Genomic DNA, 27,014 nt, shown 5'->3' with positions numbered 1-27,014 from the left:
CCTCTGCCTGCAGAAAGCCCTAATCATCCATTTGTTCCAAATCAGCAGGTTCTAGTGAAATGTCTGAAACCAACAAAGTTAGGTGAACCAAAGTATTTGGGCCCAACTACTGTACTGCCGGTGACCAGAACGGGGGTGCTGACTGACCTTCAACCGCAGTGGATCCACACAAGCCGCGTGAAGCCTGCACCAGAGGTGGGCCTCACTGATTCAAGGGTGAACGGTAAAAGCACTGGAGGAGCTGAACACGCAGTGCCAGTGCCTAACCGGGAATCTGCGAATTAGGAGGACCTGAGGAGGGACAAAGAACAGTCAACATGAAAACATTCCTACTGACGCTCTGCATATGGCAGGTGGTCGTGCTTGCCTACGCCCGTTCAGCGTCAACACAACAGCAAGTGTAATTCCAATTCCTAGAAATAATGTATGATGGTTTATGTTTTATGGTAATGTTACAGGAAGATTACAGGAGATCTGTTATGAAGATACAGGTAAAAACCCGGAAACGAAAGTACCTAGAAAGTGATGCCGAAGTGACCCTGAAGTACATCTAGACAGTGTTGGACAGCCTAGAGGTATTCCAAACCAGTTCAAAGCCCGAAACTAAATTGCTAGTGGTTTTGAATCCATCTTTTTATGGATAACCCCAAATAAAAAACACTGAGGGGATCAATTACTTATATTATTATCAGCAACGTTTCTTTAAAAAAAACTAAACGGGCCTTCTGGATGACCTCTTGGCTAAAGACGGAAGAGTATGTAAAATGATTGGTGACAAATGCTGTACATATATCCCGGGTCACACTGATGATGATGGTGAATTCACGAAGGTATTAAAGGTAATGGATAAGTTGAATAAAGTATTAGCTGATAATGCCGGACATTAGGGAATATGGGGACATTTTTTCAATATGTTTGGGTGGTCAATCGGGCGGAATGGCCATCGGGAGAACCAAGCGGGCCGGTTGGTCGACCTAGAAACATGCCAAATGGTCTATGATAAGCATTGCAGAACGGACCGCAAAAATGGCGCCACGATATGCAGAAAAGTACAGCACCTACACATGGCCCAATTACCATGTAAAATCCTGGGTTGATTTCTCTTCCCAGTCCAGCCCTGGTGATGAGCTGGACAATAAACTTTTGAGAATGATCTAATATGATCTGGTGTGTGAGAATCCGGTGAACTGTAAATCTCCCCTCGCGAGTATCCAGGTTGAGAAAGCGACTGCAGACCTGACTTGATATTTAGGGATACTTAGGGGCCAATTCTAAAAATTCCCTACAAAAGGGAAGAGATGAAGGAACAGCTAAGGAGAATGGATATAGGAGAGTACAATATTAAATGTATAGAATGTGGAAATAATGATCAAGGAAGGAAATATTTGATTGATTTCCTAAGGAGGACTGGACTGGATGGAGGAATCTAATTAACAAGGACTAAGTTATAGAACGACAGTAGGTGGCAGTAATGCAACAATTTGGATGCCAACTGCCGTAAAACACCAAGGAAGAAGAAGAAGAAGAAGAAGAAGAAGAAATTATGTAACCATTCGGCGCTCATTTTCAAATGGTCGTCTGAATAGGACAGAGAGAAACAGTTTGGATCGGTTACCGGAGATACTAGGTATAAATCGTCAGTTTACAGCTGGTAATTTCAACTTTTGTTTTTATGCTTAATTTGAGAGTCTTTAAGGTTTCGTTTAAAGCCACAGTTTATAATTTGAAATGTTGCGTTTTCTGAAGCGTTAACCGCAAGCTAGCATGAGTTTTGTGAAACTGAAACTGCGTACTTCAGACTGGAGAGAAAAAAATAAAAGAATCCTCAACGTTTTGATGTATGATTGTCAATATTTGGTAAAAAAAAAAATAATAATAATAAAGATTTGCTTTTACTATTCGTATGATCATTTCATTCAATGAAATAATCGTTTCTTGACGATGTTTACATGTCAAAGTCTCTGGCCTTGCCGTGATAGTTGAAGTAATGTACACCATTTCGCTCACTGCAATTCGTAAATATGAACATATTGTCTGTGTATGTAAAACAAACCAATATTGATCCATAGTTTTGGTTTTCAGTCGCCATGAGCGCATTCAGCACCCCGACATCCCGTCAACGGCAGTGGTCCTCCCCAGCAGTGGGACACAAAGCGGCTCTTTCGGCCACTAGCACACCACTCTTGGACAATATTCAGGGAAACGACGACGCACAGGAGAGAAGACAAAGACGCAGGTCCAAAGTAATTGACCTTCATGGTGTGAACGATTCTTCCATTAACGAGGCCGGTAGCCACAGGTAGGTCGAAACCCCAGGGCCATTTAGCTGCGAGAAAATCATAAAATTAAAGTACACACATTTATGGGCATATACACTGGTGGCCAAAAGTTTTGAATAATGAACAGATTTTGCTCTTATGGAAAGAAACGTAGTACTTTTATTCACCAAAGTGTCATTCAACTTATCACAATGTATTGTCAGGACATTAATAACATGAAAAATTACTTTTACAATTTCAAAAGATTTTCAGAACTTCTTAAACTATTTCAAAGTGTTCCAAATATCCTCCATGTGCAGCAATGACAGCTTCGCAGATCCTTTGCGTTCTAGCTGTCAGTTTGTCCAGATACTCAGGTGACATTTCACCCCACACTTCCTGTAGCACTTGCCATAGATATGGTTGTGTTGTCAGGCACTTCTCACACACCTTACAGTCTAGATGATCCCACAAACGCTCAATGAGGTTGTGATCCATAAAATTATTTTCCAATTATCGGTTTCTTTTCTTTTTTTTTTTTTCTGTTTCAATAGTGGCTTTTTCTTTGCGATTCTTCCCATAAGGCCTGCACCACCGATTCTTCTGTTTACTGTACATGAAACTGTTGATAAGCGGGTAGAATTAAATGAAGCTGTCAGCTGAGGACATGTGAGGAGTTTATTCTCAAACTAGAGATACTGATGTACTTATCCTCTTGTTTAGTTATACATCTGGCCTTCCACATCTCTTTCTGTCCTTGTTAGAGCCAGTTATCCTTTGTATTTGAAGACTAGTGTACACCTTTGTATGAAATCTTAATATTTTTTTTGGCCATTTCAAGCATTGTATAGCCTTCATTCCTCAAAACAATGATTGACTGAGTTTATAGAGAATGCTGTTTCTTTCTTTCTTGCCATTTTTGACCTAATATTGACCTGCATACGGTGGCAACTCAAAAACAAAGACAATGTTAAGCTTCATTTAATGAACAAATAGCTTTCAGCTGTGTTTGATATAATGGCAAGTGATTTTCTAGTGCCAAATAGCAGTTTAGCATTATTACTTGAGGTAAGGTGTGTGAGTGATGGCTACTTGAAATGTATCCTGTCTAGATTTGATTAAAGTACCAATTTCTTGTTTACAAAATCCTTCTGAAACTGCAAAAATCTGTACATTATTCCAATGTGTATTTCATATGACAAGTAGATCAATGCATACAGTCCAATCTTTTGTTCCCAACATAGTTCTTCAGCCACCCCTGCCGCAGTTCCTAAACTGTCATCTGCACAGATATCTGAACATTACTCAACCTGCATCAAGCTCTCCACTGAAAATGTCTGTTAAGTTATAACATTTACAAATGGTGCAGTTTACAGCATTTTCCCTTAGGACAGGACTAATGATCAACTTTTCACTTCAGAAAATTACCACAAAGAATGCATTTGGCCTGCACCTCATTGATTACATGGCAGACATTCTCAAGCAGAAAGACTCCGAGCTCAACTTCAAGGTATAATCTCACAGAATTTGTGTTTACCATCTCTTCACAAAGATTACAATGACTAACGAAAACCATATTTTTTGTGTTATAATTCGTTTTATGTGTTCATTTAGGTGGCAGCAGGCACCCTGGACGCAAGCACAAAAATCTATGCGGTGAGGGTGGATGCAGTTCACGCTGATGCTTACAGAGTTCTGGGAGGCTTGGGTTCAGAGACCAAACCAAAAGAGAGTGAGTAATTATCCAAGGCAAGTCACATGTGTACTGATTTGTTATGTGATGTCTTCATTGTGTGGGTTGGATTGTTCAGAAAGCTAGGTGGATGAGCTATGACCTCCCAGGACCATGCACAGTAATATGGATATCTAATCTCATTCCAGGTCAAAATGGTGATGAGGAAGGAGAACTAGCAGAGGGCAGTCAGGGAGAGCAGGTGGCTGCAAAGCAAACTACTAAGAAAAGACCTCCAAAGAAGACAGTGGAGCAGAACCTCAGTAACATCAATCTCTCTGAATCCGAGATGAAGTGTGAGGTGAATAATACCAGAGTGTGACTGAAATGTGATCTATGTGAATATATGGTATTTGACCCATTATGCATTTGTGATGGCAGTATAAAAACCTACAGGAAGACTTTTAACATCCTCTGTGCAGGTGGACCCCATGTTCCAGCGCATGGCTGCTTCCTTTGATGAGAACAGTACAGCAGGAGTGTTCCTTTCCGTGCTGCTCATTGAGGACAGTCACTGTGAGCTGCGCTTTCCTTCACATATGACCTTGCTGAAGTCACAGCCTCCTCCTGTACAGATCTCTCCTCAGCACGTTCCTGCCTCACCATTTACAGGTAAACTGGCTTTCCACATCTCACACAGTCCTAAGTGATGTGTCAGTCTACTCTTGGGTTCAAAGATAAACATTTAGCTATTTTATGGTCTAAAGCTTTCTGCATGCATTGAGATTCTTATATATTTACAACCATTCAGGATGTGCCCAAAGCGAATACCTTATTCGGAAAGGCACAAATAATGTCTTCAAAACGAATAATGGATTCATCTGAATAATATACAAAATATTTGTATGACTGATTATCCAAGAGGCACAAGGATAAAGTGACATTTTAAATAAACAAATAAAAAATTACAACGAGTGTTTGAATCTGTGCAGCCAATATTTAGAAAGTATAAACATTATGAATGAACATGTGCACGATGAGATTGAGATGGCCGTGGTCTCATTTTCAATCTCTGTTAATTGTGCGCAGCAGCTATACGTAAGTTACAAATTAGCCTATTTGTGGTGTAAATGGGCACTAAGTTACAATTTACACACTAATAAATCTTTTCACCATTAAACTTAGGTAGAACATAACCCTGTGTATAAACTAATTATTTACGGAAGCCTCCGACCAGGAGTAACGGATGGAATAAAAAAGCAGGCTCATATAATGACATCAATGGGCTCATGTTTTGGTTGGGAGGCATTAGTCCTCTCGACAAATATGATGATGTTGGCACTCGTTTACATTTATGGGAGAAAACATAATGTAAAAAACATACTACTTCAACATGAAACCAATCTAATGGTGCACTTTCCTGTGTACGCTGCCCATTGTCAAGTTTCAACATACTGTATACGAAATATATAAGAAATTAAAATGAAAAAAAATTAAATTTTTCCCGCCTGTTGTATTAGCATTTTATGTATTGCCCCTTATTCATTTTATATACTTTTATTGAATATTGTTATTTACATTGGCTAAATATACCATTAATGAAATCTTGTTTTATTATGTATCATATTTCAATGGGGATATAATTTATTACAGCTGACAGTTACGTGAGCAAACAATGTTTAAACATTAACAATAACAAGAAATTCACAGCTTTTTAACACTTGTGCATTTAATTTGAAGGCTGCTTATTGGATCATGGGAAGTAAGCATCATATTGTGCGACTTCGCATTACTTAACTGAGAGCTTACGACCTAGTTATTCTTGCATTAAGAACAGGTGATGCAACCAAAGTAATCTCTGACTAACAGAAACTAACTAGTAGCTACTAAGCCCTTAGTGTGAACTTTAAATCTCAACTTAAGTGAGACCTTATGCACAGCTGACGCAACTTTACCCTGGAGCTTATCAAGTGTAACATTAAGATGCAACATCATACAGTATACACTTTCAACTTCTTGCTATGTCTATGTTAATGTATCACATGATTCACATCTGATTCCCATGTATTAATTTATAGCCTAAACCTGAGCACAATGTTAAATTCCTGACCTGAAGTGATGATTTCACGTCGACACCTGTCTATCCATCTCTTAAAGTTGACCACATGTATATTCACATCAGCGAATAAGGAAATTATCTGGTTGAGACTTTATTCCCCCCCAAAAAAGTTAAATATAAATGCTCTATAAAGGTTTAAATGCTCCATAGAGTATTCATCTATTAGGAATATTCTTCCTTATGTAAAACTGAAACATGCTCTGTCTATTTTTTCTTCTTTTTTAAACTGTGCTACATAAATGTAACATTATTATTGTTATTTAACTAAATAATGGTGTCTAATAAAAAAGTCCTGATTTTTTTTTTTTGGGGGGGGGGGGATTCACCTGTTCTTAGGCTATATTGATTTTATTTTAATTTCTTTTAATGTTTGAATTTGTATTTTATTATTCACTTTAAAATATGTGCTTGACATTTCACATTTTGCTTGACACCTCTTGCCTTCAGAATACTGTTGTTATACATGCACAGACAAATGGAAATTCTGTTTCATGCAGATATTAATAACACAAATACTAGGAGAAACCACAGTTAACAACATATTTACAGTTAATGTAGCCTACAAATTCAGCTTCATCTGTTAAGAAAAAAAATATAAAATAATAGTTGTATAATAATAATGATGATAATTTATTATGAAAAGGCATATTTTATTAATAGAAACTATAAATGTAACGTTTAAAAATGGGCATTTCATTTAATTTTGATGCACTTCCGGTTTAAACCCCAACCACACCTGTTTGTATTTGAATACAGATAGTTTTGTCATATGAACAGATACAAATACAGATAATTGCTTCGCTGCACACCCCTAACAACAATATGTTTAAATACATGAGTGCAATAAATCATGTCTCCGATTCTTCAAGGTCATCTGAAGACATTGAAAGACAAGCCAATCTGTCCATCCTTAGAGGATTTCTCTTTCACAAGATGGACTCCTGAGCAGGTACCCTCTTAATGGCATTTAAATCCTCTTCCTTCTGAAAGATGATGTAAAGTGTGTTTATGTTGATTTTATTTTTATAAATATTTAAAGCTGAATTATGTAATTTCTGTGACACTAGCGCCACCAAATGGAATTACAAAACTTTCCATATATGCCCTTTGTCTGCTGTTGTTCAAACAGTCAAGATAGTCCCAGCCCCAACTCATGCCATTGGTTAAGTAATGCTGTGGGGTGGGGTCTAAGCGGGTTGCTCAAAACAAACACAGGAATATTTATAGTGCTGCAGAGACAGTGTTTACAGTTTTTTTAAGACTAGGAATGTCTTTCTTATAGTTGTCTCTAGATATAAAGCTTGGATATAAGAAAGTATTTTAACGCTAAAAAAGTTACATCAGCTTTAAAGAAATATTCTGGGTCAATACAAATTAAGCTCATTCGACAGCATTTGTGGCATAATATTGATTACCTGACTTGCCCTTTTTCTTTCTCACAAATCTGAGTTAAATATAGTCAGAAGACATATTCGATATGCGTGGTAACATGATAAACTGACTTACAATTTTACACAGAAAATGTTAGTATAACTTCATTGCCATGACGATGTACAGTCAAAGACCCGTAAAATGATGACTGTAAAAATTATAATTTAAGCAACTTTACAACTCAATTAATACATGAGTTTTAACAGAAGAATTAATGTAAGTGCTTTAATAAAATTATAGGCTTCAAATCTCTGCCTTTTAACCCCTTAAACCCTCACTGCATCTTCAGTTTTTGCTTTTTTTAAAGAAAAGGAGGGAAATAATTTTTTGTGGTAATCAACATAATGCCACAAATGCTGTCGATTGAGTTTATCGTGTATTGAAATATAAGGTCTATATAAAAATATGCCCTGACCTTTCCCCATTATGCTAGTCATATCAAATATAAAAGCACTTTTTAAATTACGTTTAAGCTGATCTCTGTTAGAAATATAACATGCAAATATAATTTATAAATATCATGGTGCAAAATGTTTCCCTGCCCACCATGTTTGTTCATCTATCTTCTCTTTTGTCACAAATGTTCAATGTAGACCACACATCTCAACCAGCTGCTTGAGAAGATGAAGCAGGGAGACCATGCATTCGATGTCAATGCAGACATTGAACCAGATGTTGATGATGGTCCAGGCTTTGGGGATCATTTTGATGCAGATGTGGATGAAGGCAGGCCAGACTGTGAGGAGTACAAGGAACAAAGGGAAGCTTGTTCAAAGAGCCCTGAGAGAGGACGGTTAGTGCTTTGGAAATGTATTGCACCAAAGTATTTGTAATGGTTTGCAAACCGACTCTGTTTTTAGGGCTCGACATTAAGGGCTGCCTGATGGCCCGGGGCCAATGTGAGAGCGATTCGGGCCAGTTGCTAGAACTAGCAGTCAGTGCTTTATTTATGATGTTAGTGAAAGCAGACAACTAGCGATAGAGCACAAAAATTACATGGAGCGAACATAGTCTTTTAACCAAGCCTCAGAGATGCGCGAGTGCGTAATATATTGGATGCACCAAGGCACAGACGCGTGATTGCGCAACAGCGTGCACACTCTTTTAGAACTGTCCTCGCTATTTTTCCAAGTGTTTTAGCATCTATTACAAATATGTAGAAATCTGCTGGGGAAAAAAACTCACCTCTTGAATTTTAGAGCGGGATTGCACATTTTACACAACATTTTAAGAACCTCCACATTCAGTGTTCACAGTGCCAGAAATTCACAGATTTTATTTATTTATTTTTCATTTTAACATGGTAAAAAGTGAGTAATCCACACATTGGAGCACAAGAAATCGTGTTTTTCTATTGGACTGTAAATCCATCTCATCTCATGCATCTCTCTCATCATCTTTCTCTGTGCAGTGTAGACACTATTTAGCGTGCATGCACACTCAGAAATGGAGAGAGTGCAAGTATTGATCCCACAGTAAAAAAAGTGAATTTTCTCCCATTATTTCACCTTGAGTGCTTAATATGGTTGCGTTCACAAACAGGATGGTTATTTAAGAGTGTGACAACCACATTCTATAATCAAACAAATTTTCAGGTCTATCTGATGAATGAACTCCCACATCATTTGGACTTATTTAATAATGCAACACAAATTCTGATAAGACATGCCGTGTTATGAACGTTGCCATCTTTCATATTTACTTTAGTAACTGTCACTATGGTTACAGCTGTCAAAGTACACAACAGGCTTGACTTCAGGTGTTCGTTCATTCAGACATTATTCAAGCCACTACTGTAAGCTGTTGTATGATCTGGACATATAAAGACTCACACCTGTAAGTGAATGCGGTTGTTAATCCCAAACACTGACTGTGTGAACCTAGCCTAATAATTTTCAGAGATGTTCAGATGCAGGGAAGTGCTGGGTTATATATTGAATATTAACTATATAATGGCGTTAATTTTGCTGACGATGTAAAATTGACCAATATCGTGAATATCACGATGATTTTAATTTGCTTTCATTTGGCCAATAAGTTTCATAAAGAGCGCATCAGTGACTTTCACGATCCTTCAGGGCTGCACAATTAGTCCAAATAACATCAGAATGGCAAGTTATTGCCATAAGTGATTATTAATCCACAAAAGGCTGTGATTTAAAGACACATAAACACGGTCTGTGTGTGGTTCAGAACAAACCGGTGATGCACTTATGTGTGCACACGCATGCCGGTGCTCTCAGATCAGTTCAAGTGCATTGTGAAATCAAAGTGATGACGTTCAAGCATTTGCACACTTCCAAACATTAATAACTGCTACAAGTTATACAAATCTACAAATGTGGCACAGAATAATAGAAAAGGAGGAAATTACAGAGTTTCAGAAAATGCAGGACATTCTAAACGGCCAATTACACATTGCCTTTTCTGTCTCACAATAAAAGCTCCTTGTGAAGTTGAAGTAAATACGACAGCACGTTCGGTGTCAAAATAAAAATGGTAAGGATTAAATTTGTATAACTCCTTTATATTTAATTAAAAACATTTGATATGTTACTGCCAACTTCAAGAAAAAACGCGATAGGCGACATGACGTTCTGCTACTTTGGATACTGATAGCGTAGTTGAAGTTGCATTGTCACAATAAGCAAGCAAGAATTTTGCAATTACAGACAGTGAATCTGAGACTTTTATTTGTTCTGTTTGTGTGTCTTATATTTGAGAGGGTTGTCACTCAATGCAGAGAAATAAGTAATACAAAAGATACCAACGCACTATAGGCTAGTGAAGGACTGGCTTTGGTAAGCTCGGACGTTATCGGTTCTGCTGTCGGTACTGGAGAAATTAAGAAAGTACATTTTGTTATTGCTAAAAAGAGAAAGTTATTTTATCTCGCCAGCCATTTCTATGTATAATAATATGAAACCATTTGTCTGTGATGCAGTTTAGCTATTCACGTAGCCTGATTACACTTTAGATCTGTGATATTAGTCTGATTTTATTTTAGATTTCGCCTTCCAAAGATTATAAAAATAATATTTATACATAAGCCGCATTCTCTCTAGCACAACTTCCCTTCACAGCGGTGCACTGACATTTCTCCCTAAAACTCAAACTTAACGTCAGAATCAGCACTATCGGTGATTGTTGTAAAATGCAGTCTAGCTACTGTTGCTAAATTGCGGGACGCGTTTAATAATAAAAAGAGCGCAAGAGATACCGTTCAAAGTATAGGCTACTTTGGGTTTCATGTGCGTGTCTAAACGATCGACTATACACAAAAATATGTCAAAACGACCGGCTTGGAGATTCACTTAAACACAGTTTATGTCTTAAATGGACGTAGTTATGGAAATAGTTGGGAGAAAATATGGTGCATCAGGAGCCTATTAGATCTGAACTCGGTCTTAAAGGGGCAAGCAGTCTAATAAACATGTTGACGATTGAGCCATTACTGCGAATCAAACCACAAAAGGCAAAGAGAAAATCACTTACAGTTCTTGAATGAATAACTTCTGCATTAATAAGCATTAATCTATCTATGCTAAAATATGTAGTGTTATTTTACAATTGATTACTTTATTAGATTTCTTTTTAGACCACACCTGAACAGTAATGTTAGTAGACCTTCCTGAAATTAAATCACTGTGCCTATATAACGTTTATCTTTGTGTAATTGTTTATCTTTTGTTTATCTTTGTTTAATATATATATATATATATATATATATATATATATATTATATATACACACTCACCTAAAGGATTATTAGGAACACTATACTAATACTGTGTTTGACCCCCTTTCAGCCTTCAGAACTGCCTTAATTCTACGTGGCATTGATTCAACAAGGTGCTGAAAGCATTCTTTAGAAATGTTGGCCCATATTGATAGGATAGCATCTTGCAGTTGATGGAGATTTGTGGGATGCACATCCAGGGCACGAAGCTCCCGTTCCACCACATCCCAAAGATGCTCTATTGGGTTGAGATCTGGTGACTGTGGGGGCCATTTTAGTACAGTGAACTCATTGTCATGTTCAAGAAACCAATTTGAAATGATTCGAGCTTTGTGACATGGTGCATTACCCTGCTGGAAGTAGCCATCAGAGGCTGGGTACATGGTGGCCATAAAGGGATGGACATGGTCAGAAACAATGCTCAGGTAGGCCGTGGCATTTAAACGATGCCCAATTGGCACTAAGGGGCCTAAAGTGTGCCAAGAAAACATCCCCCACACCATTACACCACCACCACCAGCCTGCACAGTGGTAGCAAGGCATGATGGATCCATGTTCTCATTCTGTTTATGCCAAATTCTGACTCTACCATCTGAATGTCTCAACAGAAATCGAGACTCATCAGACCAGGCAACATTTTTCCAGTCTTCAACTGTCCAATTTTGGTGAGCTCTTGCAAATTGTAGCCTCTTTTTCCTATTTGTAGTGGAGATGAGTGGTACCCGGTGGGGTCTTCTGCTGTTGTAGCCCATCCGCCTCAAGGTTGTGCATGTTGTGGCTTCACAAATGCTTTGCTGCATACCTCGGTTGTAACGAGTGGTTATTTCAGGCAAAGTTGCTCTTCTATCAGCTTGAATCAGTCGGCCCATTCTCCTCTGACCTCTAGCATCAACAAGGCATTTTTGCCACAGGACTGCCGCATACTGGATGTTTTTCCCTTTTCACACCATTCTTTGTAAACCCTAGAAATGGTTGTGCGTGAAAATCCAAGTAACTGAGCAGATTGTGAAATACTCAGACTGGCCCGTCTGGCACCAACAACCATGCCACGCTCAGAATTGCTTAAATCACCTTTCTTTTCCATTCTGACATTCAGTTTGGAGTTCAGGAGATTGTCTTGACCAGGACCACACCCCTAAATGCATTGAAGCAACTGCCATGTGATTGGTTGGTTAGATAATTGCATTAATGAGAAATTGAACAGGTGTCCCTAATAATCCTTTAGGTGAGTGTATATATAACAAAAAGAACAGTTAAGAATACCGTTAAAGTACCGGATCGATAAGCAGTATCGGTAAGAGTAGTAATACCATTAAAACCTTAACGATACCATCCCTAGTTATGCCTGTGCTTCTCTTGGATGCTCTGAATATTGGATTACGTGTCTGGATTGCCCCTTAATTAAAGCTGCATTTGGATCTCAACATTCGTGTCTCGGAGCAGTTCGTAACACCTACTTTGTTTATTTAATATATTTGTTATACATTATTTATACAATATGTATGTAGCCTTTCTGTCCGCTTGAACCAGTCTGGCCATTCTCTGTTGACCTCTCACATCAACAAGGCATTTCTGTCCTCAAAACTGTTTTTGGCACCATTCTGAGTAAACTCTTTAGACTGTTGTGTTTGAAAATCCCAGGAGATTAGATTACAGAAATACTCAAACCAGCCCATCTGGTACAAGGTCAAAGTTTTTCCACATACTAATGTTTAAGTGAACATTAACTGAAGCTCCAGACCCATATCTGCATGACTTTATGCACTGCAATGCTGCCACGCGATTGCCTGATTAGATATTTGCATGGATGATTGTTGGTGCCAGATGGGCTGGTTTGAGTATTTCTGTAACTGCTGATCTCCTGTGATTTTCAAACACAACAGTCTCTATAGTTTACTCAGAATGGTGCAAAAAATATCCAGGAGCGGCAGTTCTGTGGAAGGAATTGCCTTGTTGATGAGAGAGGTCAATGGAGAATGGCCAGACTGGTTCGAACTGACGAAGTCTATGGTAACACGAATAACCGCTCTGAGCAATTGTGGTGAGAAGAATATTATATCAGAATGCTATTCTGAGAAACGGGTTGGCGCTGTTTTGATGGTGCGAGGGGGACCTACACAATTATTAGGCAGGCAGGTGGTTGTAATATTGTGGCTGATCGGTGTGTGTATATATAAATATGCCGATTCGGGAACGGTTTTTAATGCCATGACGGTTAAAAAAAATAAAACCATTTTACATTTTTGTGTCCTGGCCAGAGAAAATATTGGCAGGGCAAATACAAATTTTAATCACTGGCCCGATCTATTAAGAAAATTAATAGTTGAGGTTTAATAGTCATGGTTCAATACTGTTTAGAATTATATTTTCATTAATTTAGGCATGACCATGAAAATTTACATATTTCATGTTGGGCATTGTTCTGTCTCTGCCTATGCTGAACAATTACAACCTTCCAACCCATTTTATTTGCAGCTAAATTAATTGTGTGTGTGTGTGTGTGTGTGTGTGTGTGTGTGTGTGTGTGTGTGTGTGTGTGTGTGTGTGTGTGTGTGTGTGTGTGTGTGTGTGTGTGTGTGTGTGTGTGTGCGCACTGTGTTCAGAGGTGTTATTCCTATTGGCAAGGTGGATATTGCCACCATGTGTCTGCAGTTGTCTGATCAGCCCAGAGAGTACTCGTACTTCAGTCCCAGGACCATGGCCACCTGGGTCGGACCTGGCTACTGGCTCTTCAAACCTGGACATAAACGTAACTCTTGGTTTAGTCTAGAAGTGTTTAACTTAATTATAATTAGGTGCTTGTCTGTAGTATTGATGTCTAGTGCAGTGTTTCCCAAAACATTTTCTGCCACAGCACACTTTTTATGACAAAAAAAATTCTACAGCACACCCACTATCCCACATAGGCTAACCATGGTCAAATTTTTTCCTTTTCAAGAACTTGTCAATGTTTTCTGTCCATCTTAGTAGCATGTTTACTTGTAATGTTTGAAATTCGGCTATGTAAAAAAATAAAAAATTTGTCACATAGTGTTTGCGTTAGACTTTCTCCTCGTCCGTCATTTTGACGGACAGGGTCGTAAAAATTCCATCATAATCTATTACCCGTTATTTTAATTTTCATATTTTAATGATAATAAGACTGTTAATAGCTTTTATTTTAATTCAAATTTTCATTTGTAATCATGATTTTACAGGACGAGCATATAGCAGATTATGCATTTATTTATTTATGAAGAGAACAGATGAACAACAGACACCACAGGAAGCAGATGGATGTTTTTTCCCCGCAGTGACCACAGAGGCCACTAAAAAGCAACATATGAACAACGCAATATTACAAAAACAAATACGATAAAAATATGAACAAAACACGTAATTAATGAACTGAACAGAACTCAATCGACAAATCAAACCTTCCTCCTGGTCTGCATTGACTTAAACTGTGTGCTTGCCTGTGCGTAATCAAACGCATCAAGGGAGACTGATGCTGAGGCAATTGTTATTAGATTTAGCATCTTTGCCTCGGACAGACAACTTCTCGTTTCAGTTTTAATTTGGTTCTGGAGGCTGAACCGAGCGCCAATTGCCGCATTGCCCTCCACATGACAAAGAGTTGCAGAAAGCGTCACGGAGGCGATTTTACGAGTTTGCAACGTTTAAAAGCAGGAGGTGTGCACAATAAACATTTGAAAACGTATTTGGAAGAGAGAAAAAGCTTGCAGTTGCTTTGAAAGCAGAAAGTAATAAAAGCGTTTTCTTGGTGAATTTAAATTACTTCAATAACTGGGGTCCCTGATATTTGTAAACCATAAGGTAATATTTAATTAAAAGAAATTATGAGACATTCATTGTCTCTACAAATTTGGACAGTTTTTAAATATTTCTTGTTGCTTAGTACTCTCAAAGACATTATTGGTGATCAAAAACTTGTGTGTGAAAAACTTAAGAGTGTAAAGTCACTTAATAGATTTCAATGTATTCTGCAGCGCTGACGCAAGTTATGTGAAAGACCCTTAACGTGTATAAATATCTGTCTCACTTACACATTAGTCATTGCTCTTCACAATCACAAAAGTGACCGATTATGGTTTCAAAAAGGCGAATTTCTCCTGAAGGTGAGGAGTTTGGATCCCTGAAATATTCTTTTTTCATGCATTTATTTATTTTGTGGAATTTGATAATTTTCCATGGCACACCTGACAAACTAGTGTGCCGTGGCACAGTGGTTGGGAAACACTGGTCTATAGAACTAGAATATTTATTGCAGATTTCTTTTCTTTTCATGTTTTAATTCTATTTAGTAGTGTATTTAGTAGTTGTGCTATTCACCTAATTTCTCTAAAATCTTTATGTAGAGGATCACAAACCAGACAAAGAACTCCGGAAGCGGGTACCAAAGAATCCCCTGGTTATTGATTTTAAAGAAGATATCCACTTTCATAATTACTTTAAGACAACTAGAGTAAGTACCTGTTTACTCAGTTTTACTATGCAGTTCACACTAAAGCACTTCTAGGCTTGTTTGACTTAAGAAAATTATTTGGATGCTGTTGTATTATCATTCAATTAACAAAATAGTTGCATCAATTTTAATTTCATGCAGAGTTTTAGTTTTAAGTAGTTATTTTCAGTTATATGCATTTTGTCATTGTATTTTTTCTTTGTACATGGAAATTTATAAAAGTCAAAGGAAATGTCTAGTGAATATAAACAATTCTAGTGAGCTTTAAACATTACATTGGCTAGAAATTGCTCTTTGTGGGTACAATGTGTGGAAACCCTGGTGACAGGAACTGCTTGTCACCATCACTAATGTAACTAATCATGTAACTGCCTTAGTACTGTAATGTTATTTTTTTTGTGTGTCTTGTTTTGTACCAAACAATGTTTTTAAGCAAAGTACATTTAATTCCTTCAAAGCTGAATGAAGTATGTACTGTAATTTCTGCGATACTAGCGCCACCAAACAGAATTGCCAAAACAAACAAGGTTTTCAAAACAGCTTTCTGAATACGGCCCTCGTCTGCTGTTATTCAAACAGTCAGATTGTCCTGCCCGAACTCACTCCATTGGCTGTGTAATGTTATGGTTGGGTCTAAGCAGGTCGCTCAAAACAGAGACATTTTTATAGTGCCACAGAGAGACAATGTTTACAGTTTTTATCTATTTATTTTTTTGTGGACAAAACATGTGTTTAACATTGAAAAGTTACATACTTCAACTTTAACTAATACGCTTGTAAAAGCAAGTAACAGATGACTTTGCCATAATTATATGATTGTTGTTTCCAGGCAGCAACTACTATTAGTAAATCTGCTCTAAATAGTACCAATAAGAAAACCACACTTCCAGCAGACTTCCATTATCCACCCAGTAACCTATCACAACTCAGCCTCAAACCCTCTAACACAGTAAGTCAATGTATATGTATGTATTATTATTATTATTCTGCAACAACCAATTGCATTGTAGTGTCCACTTCAGAATACCAGTTATGCCAAATCTTACAGCAATATTACTTTTCTAATGCTGTCTTGTTGCAAATGGTGCTGAGCATTATGGTTTTGTCCTCATTCAGCTCAATGCAAAGGGCAAGAAGAGATTATCAGGAGAACTGGGTGAGGAAATAGGAGAGTACGACTACAACAATGCCAATGACACAGCCAACTTCTGTCCTGGTTTTCAGGTATATTTAACACTATTGTCACATGGAGTCATGGAGACTGTTTAACACATGGATGAAGTGGATGTTAATGCATAGCTTTCTCTGTGAATAGGAGGGAGACAGTGAAGATGCTGATGGCTTTGCAGGATCCGATGACTCTCAGACAGACAGACCATACCCTTTCTCTCTTGACACAGATGGCATCTCTACATATGGAGAGGACTTTCTTGTTCCTGAGCCTCACAAGGTAAGATATAGTTAGATATAGAGAGAATAGTTGTTGGGAAACTACACCATACAATGGCTGAGTGATCATGCAGTGTTTTATTTTATTACCTACCTCAGAAAATGTGTTAAAAGAGAGGACTGTATAACTATTACTTTTATTCTCTTATCTAGGTTAATACCATTGAGATAAACTATGCCAAAATGGCTAAAAAGATGGACATGAAGAAGCTGAAGACCACTATGTGGAGTCTTTTAACAGAAAGTCCAGAAAACCCAGCCAAGGTTTGCCATTTTTCTTGGGCATTAGATTAATAATTCTGAATCCTTCAACTAATATATAGGAGTGTTTTTGCCGATGTTGTATTTTTATTATTATTATTATTATTATCTTTTTGACTATCCTATAGTTGGCCCTTTCATACCATTAAAAAAATCTAGTATCTTTATGACAATATTAGTAGTTTTGACAGATTTGACCAAGCCCTTCAAAACTAATACTACAGACAGATGACTTTCTGACATCAGAGAAGCTCTTTCTAAATGTTTTCACACTTTCTCTTTGTAGTTAAAGTTACCCTTCAGATAATTCAGATCACTTGTAGTATGGCTGTTAAATTGTGTTTTGAATTAATTGTCCTTTTATTGTTTATCCACCCTTGTTGTGGTTGGATGATTTAAAAGTTATAAATTGGTTTTACTATTTTTAGGAGGTGGCGAGTGAGGAGACAACAGAAGTACCTAGTGAAAAATCGTTCAGCCATTCTGTCAGAAATCTTGTACAAAGGTACAGTTTTTCAAAGCTTCATGCTATGCATCTTTTCAGTGTCCCTGATCATGGAGGAATTACTGTTAGCTCTGTTCTTGTCTAAGGAGCGACAATTTTCAGCATTCATATTCATTTCTCTTTCCTCTTTTCCAGGCTTCCCTCCACAATGGCTACCAATCTCTCAGTACCCTTGGCCTTTGTTGCTCTTCTGCACCTGGCCAATGAGAAAGTGGGTACTTCAAGTTTTAGTGTCTTCTATATATAATGATATTTCCAAAACCTCTGTTTTTTGTCTCTCTATGTTGATTTAATATGAGCATGTTATGTGTTATTTATACAGAGTTTGTACAAGTACTTGAATTTGGCTTTTTCAAATTGAAGTCCTGGAAAACCCTTGAAAATAGCCATTTTTGCCAAGAGGTGTTTAAAAATTGCTTGAATTATAGAAAATAGTTAAATACGTATCTTAAATCTTTAATAAATGAAATGTGTTTATTTATTTTTGGAAAAACATGACGACACGTCTACAGCCAAACAGCACATCCCCCTCTTCCCACGTTTTCTTTGAATATTTTTTTTGGCATACTTCTCTCTGTGTGCTGTATGGTTCTTATTCAGAGCCGCTAAAAAAAAAATAAATAAAAAAAAGTCCTATTCAATAACGTGACTAGCTATATATTATATTTTATAGATACTGCTGTGGCAGATTTAACAAGTATGAATCCTTCCAACCATCAGTTTTAATTACAAATTACTCTCCAAAGTAAAACAATTAGATGAGATGTAAAACCTTCTGATATTTGAATGCAGATCAATGGAGGATTCCGTTTTGTGAGCCTTCTAGCACCCCCTTGTGTGAAGAAAGCTTTGTGTCTCACAAAATAAGTTATTTCTGACAACATTTGGGTCAAAATCCAAATTTGTTGGCAAACATGTATCTTGACTTAAGTCAAGAAAAAGCTTTCAAATAGCCAAAAAGAATATAACCTAACCTTTAATAATATGACATGGCTTGACTGTTTTTTAGAAAATATATTTTAGAATTGTCAATTGCCTGAAAAAACTCCTTGTCCCCTTCTTCTGGTACACCACTTCTATGAAATTGTAAGTTTATTTTGTACTTATTTTTAATACAAGCATTAGTGCAAGAACAAGAGTGCAAAAAAGCTCAACAAAATTAATGTTAATAATTTAAAAGAATGTTTGTCCCTTGATTTCATGGCATTGGTGTTATCAAATAAAAGAAGTGTGTGTGTGTGTGTGTGTGTGTGTGTTTAAAAGTTATAATTCCCATTTTAACTGCAAAATTTTCACACACAAAATATGGTGTTGTAACCCATTTAACCATCATTAGTGTTAACTTGCTTCGTTCGTGAAACAAAATTAAATAATAAAAGAACAACAGTCAAGTTTTCCTTTATGAATAAAAATAATGTCAACATGTTACAAAAGGTCTACACTCAGCATTTATGGGCAAAAACTGAAAATTTCAATATTTTGTATGTTGGAAAGTAAACACTTTTTGAATGACCCATTTGCAATTTGATCAGTTCCTCACATAAATCTGTTGTGTGACTTTAGAAAACATGGAACATAGCACATGAGTCATATGGACTACTGTTTACAGACCCAGTTATTTACTTTTTGGTTGGAAAGAAAAGTGAATTTTAAGGTAGCACACTAGAATTTCAACATTTCCTCATGAATGAACCAAATTAACAATTAAATAATTTTTTAATGACACATCCAGTATAGTCCTTGAAAACAATTAAAAAGTGCTTTAAGTCCTAGAATTTAACTTTGAAGCATCTGTAAATTGAACCCTGTTTATACTTCCTAGTTAACATTAGTATGCATCACATGTGTTGTAGATTACATGCAGATACCTGTTTTCATGTGTTTTTGATCTCATACATGCACTTGTTTTATCTGGCATTGATTGTTGTACATCTAAAAGCTGTTCTTTCCATCAACAGAACTTGGAGCTGCACAAGATTGACGGCATGACCGATATCATTATAAAACAAGGCCACTGAAAACTGATACAATCATTTCTACAAAAATATCTTATTTGTATTAAAAAAATAAATAAAATATATATATATATATATATTCTCAATGAGCTGTAAATTACTTGTGTAAGACCTAACAATTTTCAAGATCATGTTAAAAATGTTGTACTTAGATTTTCGGTGTAACTATAAAAGATGTTGAAAGCTTGTACCAGGAAAATACATATTTACAAATAATATGAAAATACACATTTTTACTGCAGGGTTATGGTTTTCTTTAGAAATGACCCTGTTTTGGTAACATCTTTTAGCAACTGTGGTTGTTTCTCTATCCTGAAAAAAAGTCAACATGAAATTGCTATTGTCAATGTTACTTTTTAAAATGCTTTATTTAAATTTTATAACGTTGATGATAATTTTTAGATGTACATTCTCATTTTCAAAATAAAGTTATAAAAGTAATGTTAGGTTGTTTATAGTTTATGTACAAAATCTAATGTTTGGTGTTCTTGTGTAGACTATGATTTTCGGGAATGGTGTGGCTCTATCATTTTTGACGGGAATGACAACGAGTCTCTTAAATGCGTACTGTTGTTTCAAGTGCTTTGGGTCATTCCGATGACAAAACACTGAAGAAAAAATAAATCTTTCCAAGAAATATTAGTAGACAGAAAATTTCACAAATCATGAGGGCATTTAGATGTGATCTAAAAGCTTGATACAGTGAATGGCATTGAAGACACTTTAAAGGAAACTTAAAATAAATGAAAATTCTCTCATTTATTCACCCTCATTCCATCCCAGATGTGTATGACTTTCATGAGCTGAACTCAAAGATGTTTAAGAAGTATGTTTCAGCTCTGTAAGTCTATACAATGCAAGTACACGTTCCAAAAGTGCACATAAAGGCAACATTAAAGTAATCCAACAGACTCCAGTGGTTAAATTCGTATTTTCAGAAGTGATAAAATTGTGGGTGAGAAACAGATGGCTATTCAAGTCTTTTTTTTTACTCTAAAATGATCTTCCCTGTTCAGTAGGTGGCGTTATGTATGAAGTATGTGAACCTGCAAAATAAGAAGATTGTAAAAGTGGAGATTGATAGTAAAAAAGGACTTAAAGTGTTAGTTCACTCAAAAATGAAAATTATCCCAGAATTTACTCTCCTTGCTACCTTAGATTTTGAAGCACATCCATCAATAAAGTAATCCATATAGCTCCTTTTTTAGGGGAGTTATAACGGCTTTCTGAAGTGAAGCGATGCGTTTTTGTAAGAAAAATATCCAAATTATAAATTCTCGTCCCTAAAGAGCATATTGTTGCCCTCTCACCTGGCTGGCGTACGTCATGAATATAGCGCCCTCATGAGGATGCTTTGGGAAGTGGCACTACAGAGAGGTGGACCAAAGCTAATTCAGTCAATTACGGACGAGGAAGCGTTGAAACGGTGCATAGCTGACGATAACTAGAAGAACAAATTACAGACATCAAGTCTACAGGATACCGTGTGATTGTTTGTCGTGGACGACATAAAATACATCAAATTATGGGGTTGGGTGATCCAAATAGTAAGGTAAGCGATGTTTCTGTCAGAAGGTGCCTCAAGTTTTCTCAAGTGCCTCTTGTTTTATTTAAAAGTACACTAATTAACTGCGCAAACTCTGTCCTTTATCCGTTAAAATAAATAAATTGGTAATTTTGTCTTACTGGAAGAGTCTTAACCAGAGTTGGTTGGTTTGATTTATTTTAGTTTCACAGGTTGTGATGTGGGTTGACTTACGTAAAACAGGGTTAGGCTCGTTTTTCAAGTTGGGCTTAAAGTTCCTGTTGTGAGATTACTGAGTTATTAATTTTAAACAAGTGTGTAGCTATCTATATACTAGTTTTCATACCCAGACGTCATCCAATTTGCTTTCAAACTTTCTTGTGCAGATTTGTTTACACTGAGGCATTTAATTTACCTAACTGGTTTGCAAGATTTAACGTCTCGTTACGATATCCAAATTAACGAACCAATGTTTTAGATATGTTTTGGCATATAATTGTGAACATAATTGTTGATCACATCACACGTCCGTTGACTGTTGAAATGAACCAGATGTGTGAGGTCCTCGTGCTGCTGGGTCGCTTAGAATTAAAAACAGTTAATCGTTCAGCAAACGGTTTTTTAAACCTGGTATCATTTCACCATACAACACAGACATCTCTTATATTTCTATGCGTGTCGGTGTTTAAATAAAGGACATTGACCTGATGTTTTCAGATTCTGATCAGGTCTATGAGGGATTGTGCATATATGAAAACATTTGGAAGGAGGTGCTGAAGGGAGTTAGAGGAGGAACGTAAGTTTTGTCCCTGATTTAATAAACAAGAATGAAGATCATCAAGTTTAAGGCAGTTGTTCTTACTACCGTCATGAACATTTTATTAATAGGCATTGTATAATGGAAACACAATTAATAACTGAACTAAGGACATGCAGAGCACAATTGTACTGGAATGCATATAACAACTTTTTATTCTCAATTATGTTTTTTTATTATCACATAATATTGTCAACATTTTGCCATTCAATTTTGCCACAATGGTGGTACTTCAGGCGGTCGGTATCCGATGGTACCTAATAGCTTTCTGCCATTCTGCAGACCTTATGACACCAAAACACACACAGCCATTTACTTAAAATGGAAAGGCATTGACATGCTATTGCTCTTGGGTTCCTGGTAACATCTTGAAGTAACTATGAAGTATCAGCAGCACAAGACTGCTCTTGTCTTGAGTATCTAAATGACACATAAACAAGCAAAAGAGCTATTATATGGATTATGCTCTCTTACCAGTATTACTGGTTTTGATGCCTGAATGTGGTAAAACTATTTTAGCGGAGACATTTTACACAGTTTTTGTGAATATAACTCTTAAGGTGTCACATTTAATCATCAGCATCTAATGGTGTTACTGAGCACTGTTTTTCATACAGTTTAAGCTGTCTGATCATGGTAGGACATAAATTATTGCCTTGTAGTTCATTGTTGAGATTAAATGTTTTGTGCTTTATTTATTTTCTATGAATCTATGAATTAATGTGTTACAGCAATTATTGTAACCTTTATATTAATTATTTAACCCTTAACGCATAGACTTCCTTGGGTCTCTAGAGGCCGGGACCTCATTTGACACCCTGTACCTGATTAATTTTTTGGAGTTGTGCCCACACCACTTTAGTATTACTCAATATGTCTCTTATTAATAGTGTGTGTGTATATATATATATATATATATATATATATATATATATATATATATATGTATAAGCCAAAATTGCTAAACATTATATACATTTTTTATAATGGTTTGAGTACCAAAAGTGCCTTTTTTTTTTTTTTTGCACTTCCATAAATGACATTTTTAGGATTATTTCATAGAACTATTTCATATACAAGTTTACTATCACATGATGTTTATTTCTTCATTTATTACTAGATAAATTAGTACTATATTCATACAAATAAATACTATATGCAACAGTGGTGAATTATCTGTATACCGTTTGCGTGAACACACATATTGGTGAAATTCACATCCAGTTAAGGGTTAAATTATGAATGGTCTTCTATCAGAATGAAGGTTAAATCTTTGCATATATTAAAAATCACAAAACTGGCTCTATTATTGTAGGTTTTATAGACATAATATTAATCGTTTGATAACCGGGGGACAAAAAGTAATTTTAAACCTTGCTACAACTTATTTATGAGCCAGAGGTTGACTTCAAATATATGTGCATAACAGAACTTAAGAGAAACCCTCTCTGTATGCTTAGTGCCATTTTGATCACATTTTGGTTCAAAATTCCTCTGATTGCAGGAGCAGAGAGATGTGGAGGCTGCACAGGAGGTGGGTCGAGTTAAGTCTCTACAGTCTCAAGTGGATGGGGTAAAGGATATTATGACCCAGAATGTTGATCGAATCCTGGCCCGTGAAGAAAGACTGGAGGATATTATAGGCATATCTGAGGATCTGCAAGCTGGGGTGTGTCTTTCTTTTCAAACGTTTTGATTCTTACTGTGTATTGCAGCCATAAGTCTGCCACACTGTTGTTATCATGTCAGTGCTGTCCATTATTTTATTTTAGTTGTATTATGATGGTAGCAGCTGCAGTCCCACACTAGCTGACATGGTAATGGTCTTTTGTTTTTGTCCTTCATAGGCCCAGAACTTCAAGAAGATCTCTCAGAAGGTTGCTTGTGCTTACTGGTGGAAAAATGTGAAGATAATTGTGTGTATTATTGTAGTCGTCATCATCATTGTCCTGATTGTCATATTCCTTGCTACTGGTGTGATCCCAACCAGTTCATCCAAACCACCACCTTAGGGTTTGCATCAGTTACAACTAGAGATGCACCGATTGCAATTTTCTTGGCCGATTTCGATTTCCGATTTTTTGCAAGTGTGACCTGCCGATACCGATTTTTTCCGATTCCGATTTTCTTTCTAAGAACTATTATTGACCACATATACAAACAAAATCTACCTTTCTTCAATGCTAAATTTTATTTTCATAATAAAATAAATTATTAAACATTACAATTTCCCCCAAACTGCACTAAGTTACAGGATCTTCTTTCACTTAAACAACTCTATGACTGGAAAGAGGTAGAAATAACAATTAACTGCAAATAAGTTGCTTTATATAACAGATTTTTCTCTTTATTACTCGTCTAACAAAACAATTCCAAAGATCTGAAAAACTGAAGTGTCCAATACGCTCAACTTATGTTAGATGTCCAAATATCAGTTGTAAAACTGAGCACTGCTTCGGGAATGGCTTGCATACCTGTCATCACTCCCGTTTTTCCCGGGAGTCTCCCGTTTTGTTATTTCTCCCAAAAAAAACTCCCGTAATTTGTATGGCCCAAACCACGTTATATGAATAATCACATCAATATATTATTCCAAGGTGGTCCAGTTGCCAGATCTTGAATGAAACGCATCCTACTCACACAATCGACACATCATACAAATTACAAATCATTTATGACCACAATCTGGCAACAATACCCAATGGGTATTTTCAGCTGGGTGATGGTGTTATAAATGTCTAATTAGGTTTGTTGATCTGAAAGTTATTTTTGTGGTTCCCCCACAGTTTACTTTGGCCTTGCAATTATTACACATTTCGAACTTTATGTATTCTTCACTCACAGTGAAGATCTTCCATGCCAATGACATGTTTACATGCGGCTGTGACGTTATTGCCTGCGCCACTGGCAACAAAATGGACCGGCTTGGAATCGGTAAGATGTGAGGCTGACCGGCCAATCACCGGTCCGGGCCGAGCATGCGGATTCCGGTCCCTGGCCGGTCGATCGGTGCATCTCTAGTTACACACACACACACCTATGCCCACATACAGACACAGTCATGACATCATAAATTCACATATATACATACATACACACTTTAATTTGCACATTTTGCTCCTATACTTTCATAACCCTTAATGTCTCTGCACCCTTTAAAAGATAGCAGAGCTTCCGTTATGAAAGCTTCAAAACCTTTTAAGTGAAGGGTTTTAAATAGTCTATTGTCTTTACATTTACATCTAATGGCCACTTCAGCTGTCTTTATGGTTCTCTTAAACCTATTTTATAATAAATACAATATTGTTCAGGTTCTTCTATACCGAAGGTGGCCTTGAAACAATCACGTACTGTATGCTTGCATTGAATTAGAGAAGGTAATGGGTAAAAGATCTGTCTACTGAATTTTTAAGTATATTTAAGACTGTTAGATTAGATAATATAAGGTGTTGCTTATTGTAGAATACTTTTAGTACTTCAAGATTATGTATTTTGTATTTAATTGGTCACTGTACCATTATGTATGTCATTTATAAAAGGTCAAACAAGCATGTGTTTTTGAAACTGTTAAAACAAAGTTTGCATTGCTCAAAACAAGCTATTTCCATTAGGCAAATTTTAAAACTGTAAGAAGTTTTTTCTTTCTCAAATTATTACCGATTATTGAAAGTGTCTATAGAATGGGACAAAGCTTCAAAACAGATACAGATTTTCCTCCAGCAAAATGAATGAAAGATTCTTATGGAACAAGAGCATCTGAACAAGGTTACGTGTCTTGCTTCTATCTTTGAAATTGTTATTTTTCTAGACGAATGTGCTTTTTATCTTTCCTCAAAATATGTCACTATGAATCTTCAAGTTACGCTAGTATACTGTAATCATAATTTTTTGTACTGCATCAAATGTTGGCCAAAGTTTGGCCTTGCTCTGTGGGAGCTTTTTAAAACCTGAGACTATTGAAACAAAGCAAGGAGGAATATTTTAGAGCCTGTGCTGTAATGTCCAGTTTGCAGTTTTTAGTTAAAAAAAACCCCCATTGAAAATAACCTCTCTGGAACTGGATGTCCTATCCACACATAATATCCTCTCTTCATAAGTAGTTTCTGTTACAAACAGCTCTGGTTTTGTTGACTGATCTTATTTTAGTCTGACTGGTACTGTCGCCCACTGATTTGGTGAGGTTTAAGTGTTGTTTGTTTGTGTTTGATGAAAATGGCTTGAATGTTTGTAAACCCCAATCTCATATCTTTAGCTTCTATGAACTTCATATGTAAAAATGTGGGTTTTATTTTAAATCTTGTAACTTGTAAAAAAAAATGTAATTAATAAAGAGTCCCTCTTCTACTAAAAAAAATATTATTTTAAACCCTTTAAGTGCATTGATTAATAGTCCTGTAATATTTAGAAATGGAATAATTTGTAAATATTTAATCTGTGAGTAAAACTAATGAGTTTAACTAATTATTCAAACCTTTGAAATGTTAATAATGTTGCAGATATGTTACAGGTTTTTATTAATTTAGTTTCCTGCTTCTACCATTTAGTGTAAAATATCTCCAGAGAGGGATGAAAGCAGGTTTTAGGAACATTGTCTGACCTTGTTATGTATCAAAAATATCCCCAGAGAGTGAGAAATAAAGAATGTGACTATTATTTTGTAATAGTCAGGTATACGGGAGACCACGATCAGTTGGAAAAAATAAGCTACATCACCATTTTTGTGTCAGAAAAGAGGTACAAGTACTCACACCAACCAAA

General features: G+C 36.4%; 2 protein-coding genes across 4 annotated transcripts; both read left to right on the top strand.

Moving 5' to 3' along the window:
• The first annotated feature begins 368 nt into the window (after positions 1 to 368).
• Positions 369 to 20,249, top strand: LOC127630932 (condensin complex subunit 2-like). Of its 3 annotated transcripts, none has more exons than XM_052108839.1 (18): positions 369 to 400; positions 2,083 to 2,299; positions 3,503 to 3,593; positions 3,679 to 3,768; positions 3,873 to 3,990; positions 4,140 to 4,291; positions 4,413 to 4,602; positions 6,919 to 6,998; positions 8,074 to 8,273; positions 13,823 to 13,968; positions 15,578 to 15,684; positions 16,514 to 16,633; positions 16,801 to 16,908; positions 17,000 to 17,134; positions 17,287 to 17,397; positions 17,823 to 17,899; positions 18,035 to 18,110; positions 19,858 to 20,249. In XM_052108839.1, the coding sequence occupies exons 2-18, from the start codon at positions 2,088 to 2,090 to the stop codon at positions 19,915 to 19,917; spliced, it is 2,073 nt and encodes a 690-aa protein (XP_051964799.1). In that variant the 5' UTR covers positions 369 to 400; positions 2,083 to 2,087; the 3' UTR covers positions 19,918 to 20,249. The 3 variants fall into 3 exon arrangements, with proteins under 3 accessions (XP_051964799.1, XP_051964790.1, XP_051964781.1); XM_052108830.1 differs by lacking the exon at positions 369 to 400 and adding an exon at positions 1,565 to 1,651; XM_052108821.1 differs by lacking the exon at positions 369 to 400 and adding an exon at positions 1,566 to 1,627.
• A 1,052-nt stretch (positions 20,250 to 21,301) lies between these two features.
• LOC127630722 (vesicle-associated membrane protein 8-like) lies at positions 21,302 to 26,588 on the top strand. The gene is made up of 3 exons (XM_052108456.1): positions 21,302 to 21,466; positions 23,761 to 23,925; positions 24,104 to 26,588. The coding sequence occupies exons 1-3, from the start codon at positions 21,440 to 21,442 to the stop codon at positions 24,266 to 24,268; spliced, it is 357 nt and encodes a 118-aa protein (XP_051964416.1). The 5' UTR covers positions 21,302 to 21,439; the 3' UTR covers positions 24,269 to 26,588.
• The last annotated feature ends 426 nt before the right edge of the window (positions 26,589 to 27,014 follow it).

Source organism: Xyrauchen texanus, chromosome 3, assembly GCF_025860055.1.
Source record: "Xyrauchen texanus isolate HMW12.3.18 chromosome 3, RBS_HiC_50CHRs, whole genome shotgun sequence".
NCBI lineage: Eukaryota > Metazoa > Chordata > Actinopteri > Cypriniformes > Catostomidae > Xyrauchen > Xyrauchen texanus.
This window is presented reverse-complemented; position numbering and strand designations above follow the sequence as displayed.

Bases quoted from the DNA above. Each gene is read 5' to 3' on its own strand.
- LOC127630932 (XM_052108839.1), top strand. From the start codon at position 2,088: ATGAGCGCATTCAGCACCCCGACATCCCGTCAACGGCAGTGGTCCTCC. The intron at 15,685-16,513 runs GTAAGTACCTGT...TGTTGTTTCCAG, and splicing joins ATTACTTTAAGACAACTAGA to GCAGCAACTACTATTAGTAA. The intron at 16,909-16,999 runs GTATATTTAACA...CTCTGTGAATAG, and splicing joins ACTTCTGTCCTGGTTTTCAG to GAGGGAGACAGTGAAGATGC.
- LOC127630722 (XM_052108456.1), top strand. From the start codon at position 21,440: ATGGGGTTGGGTGATCCAAATAGTAAG. The intron at 21,467-23,760 runs GTAAGCGATGTT...CTCTGATTGCAG, and splicing joins TGGGTGATCCAAATAGTAAG to GAGCAGAGAGATGTGGAGGC. The intron at 23,926-24,103 runs GTGTGTCTTTCT...TGTCCTTCATAG, and splicing joins CTGAGGATCTGCAAGCTGGG to GCCCAGAACTTCAAGAAGAT.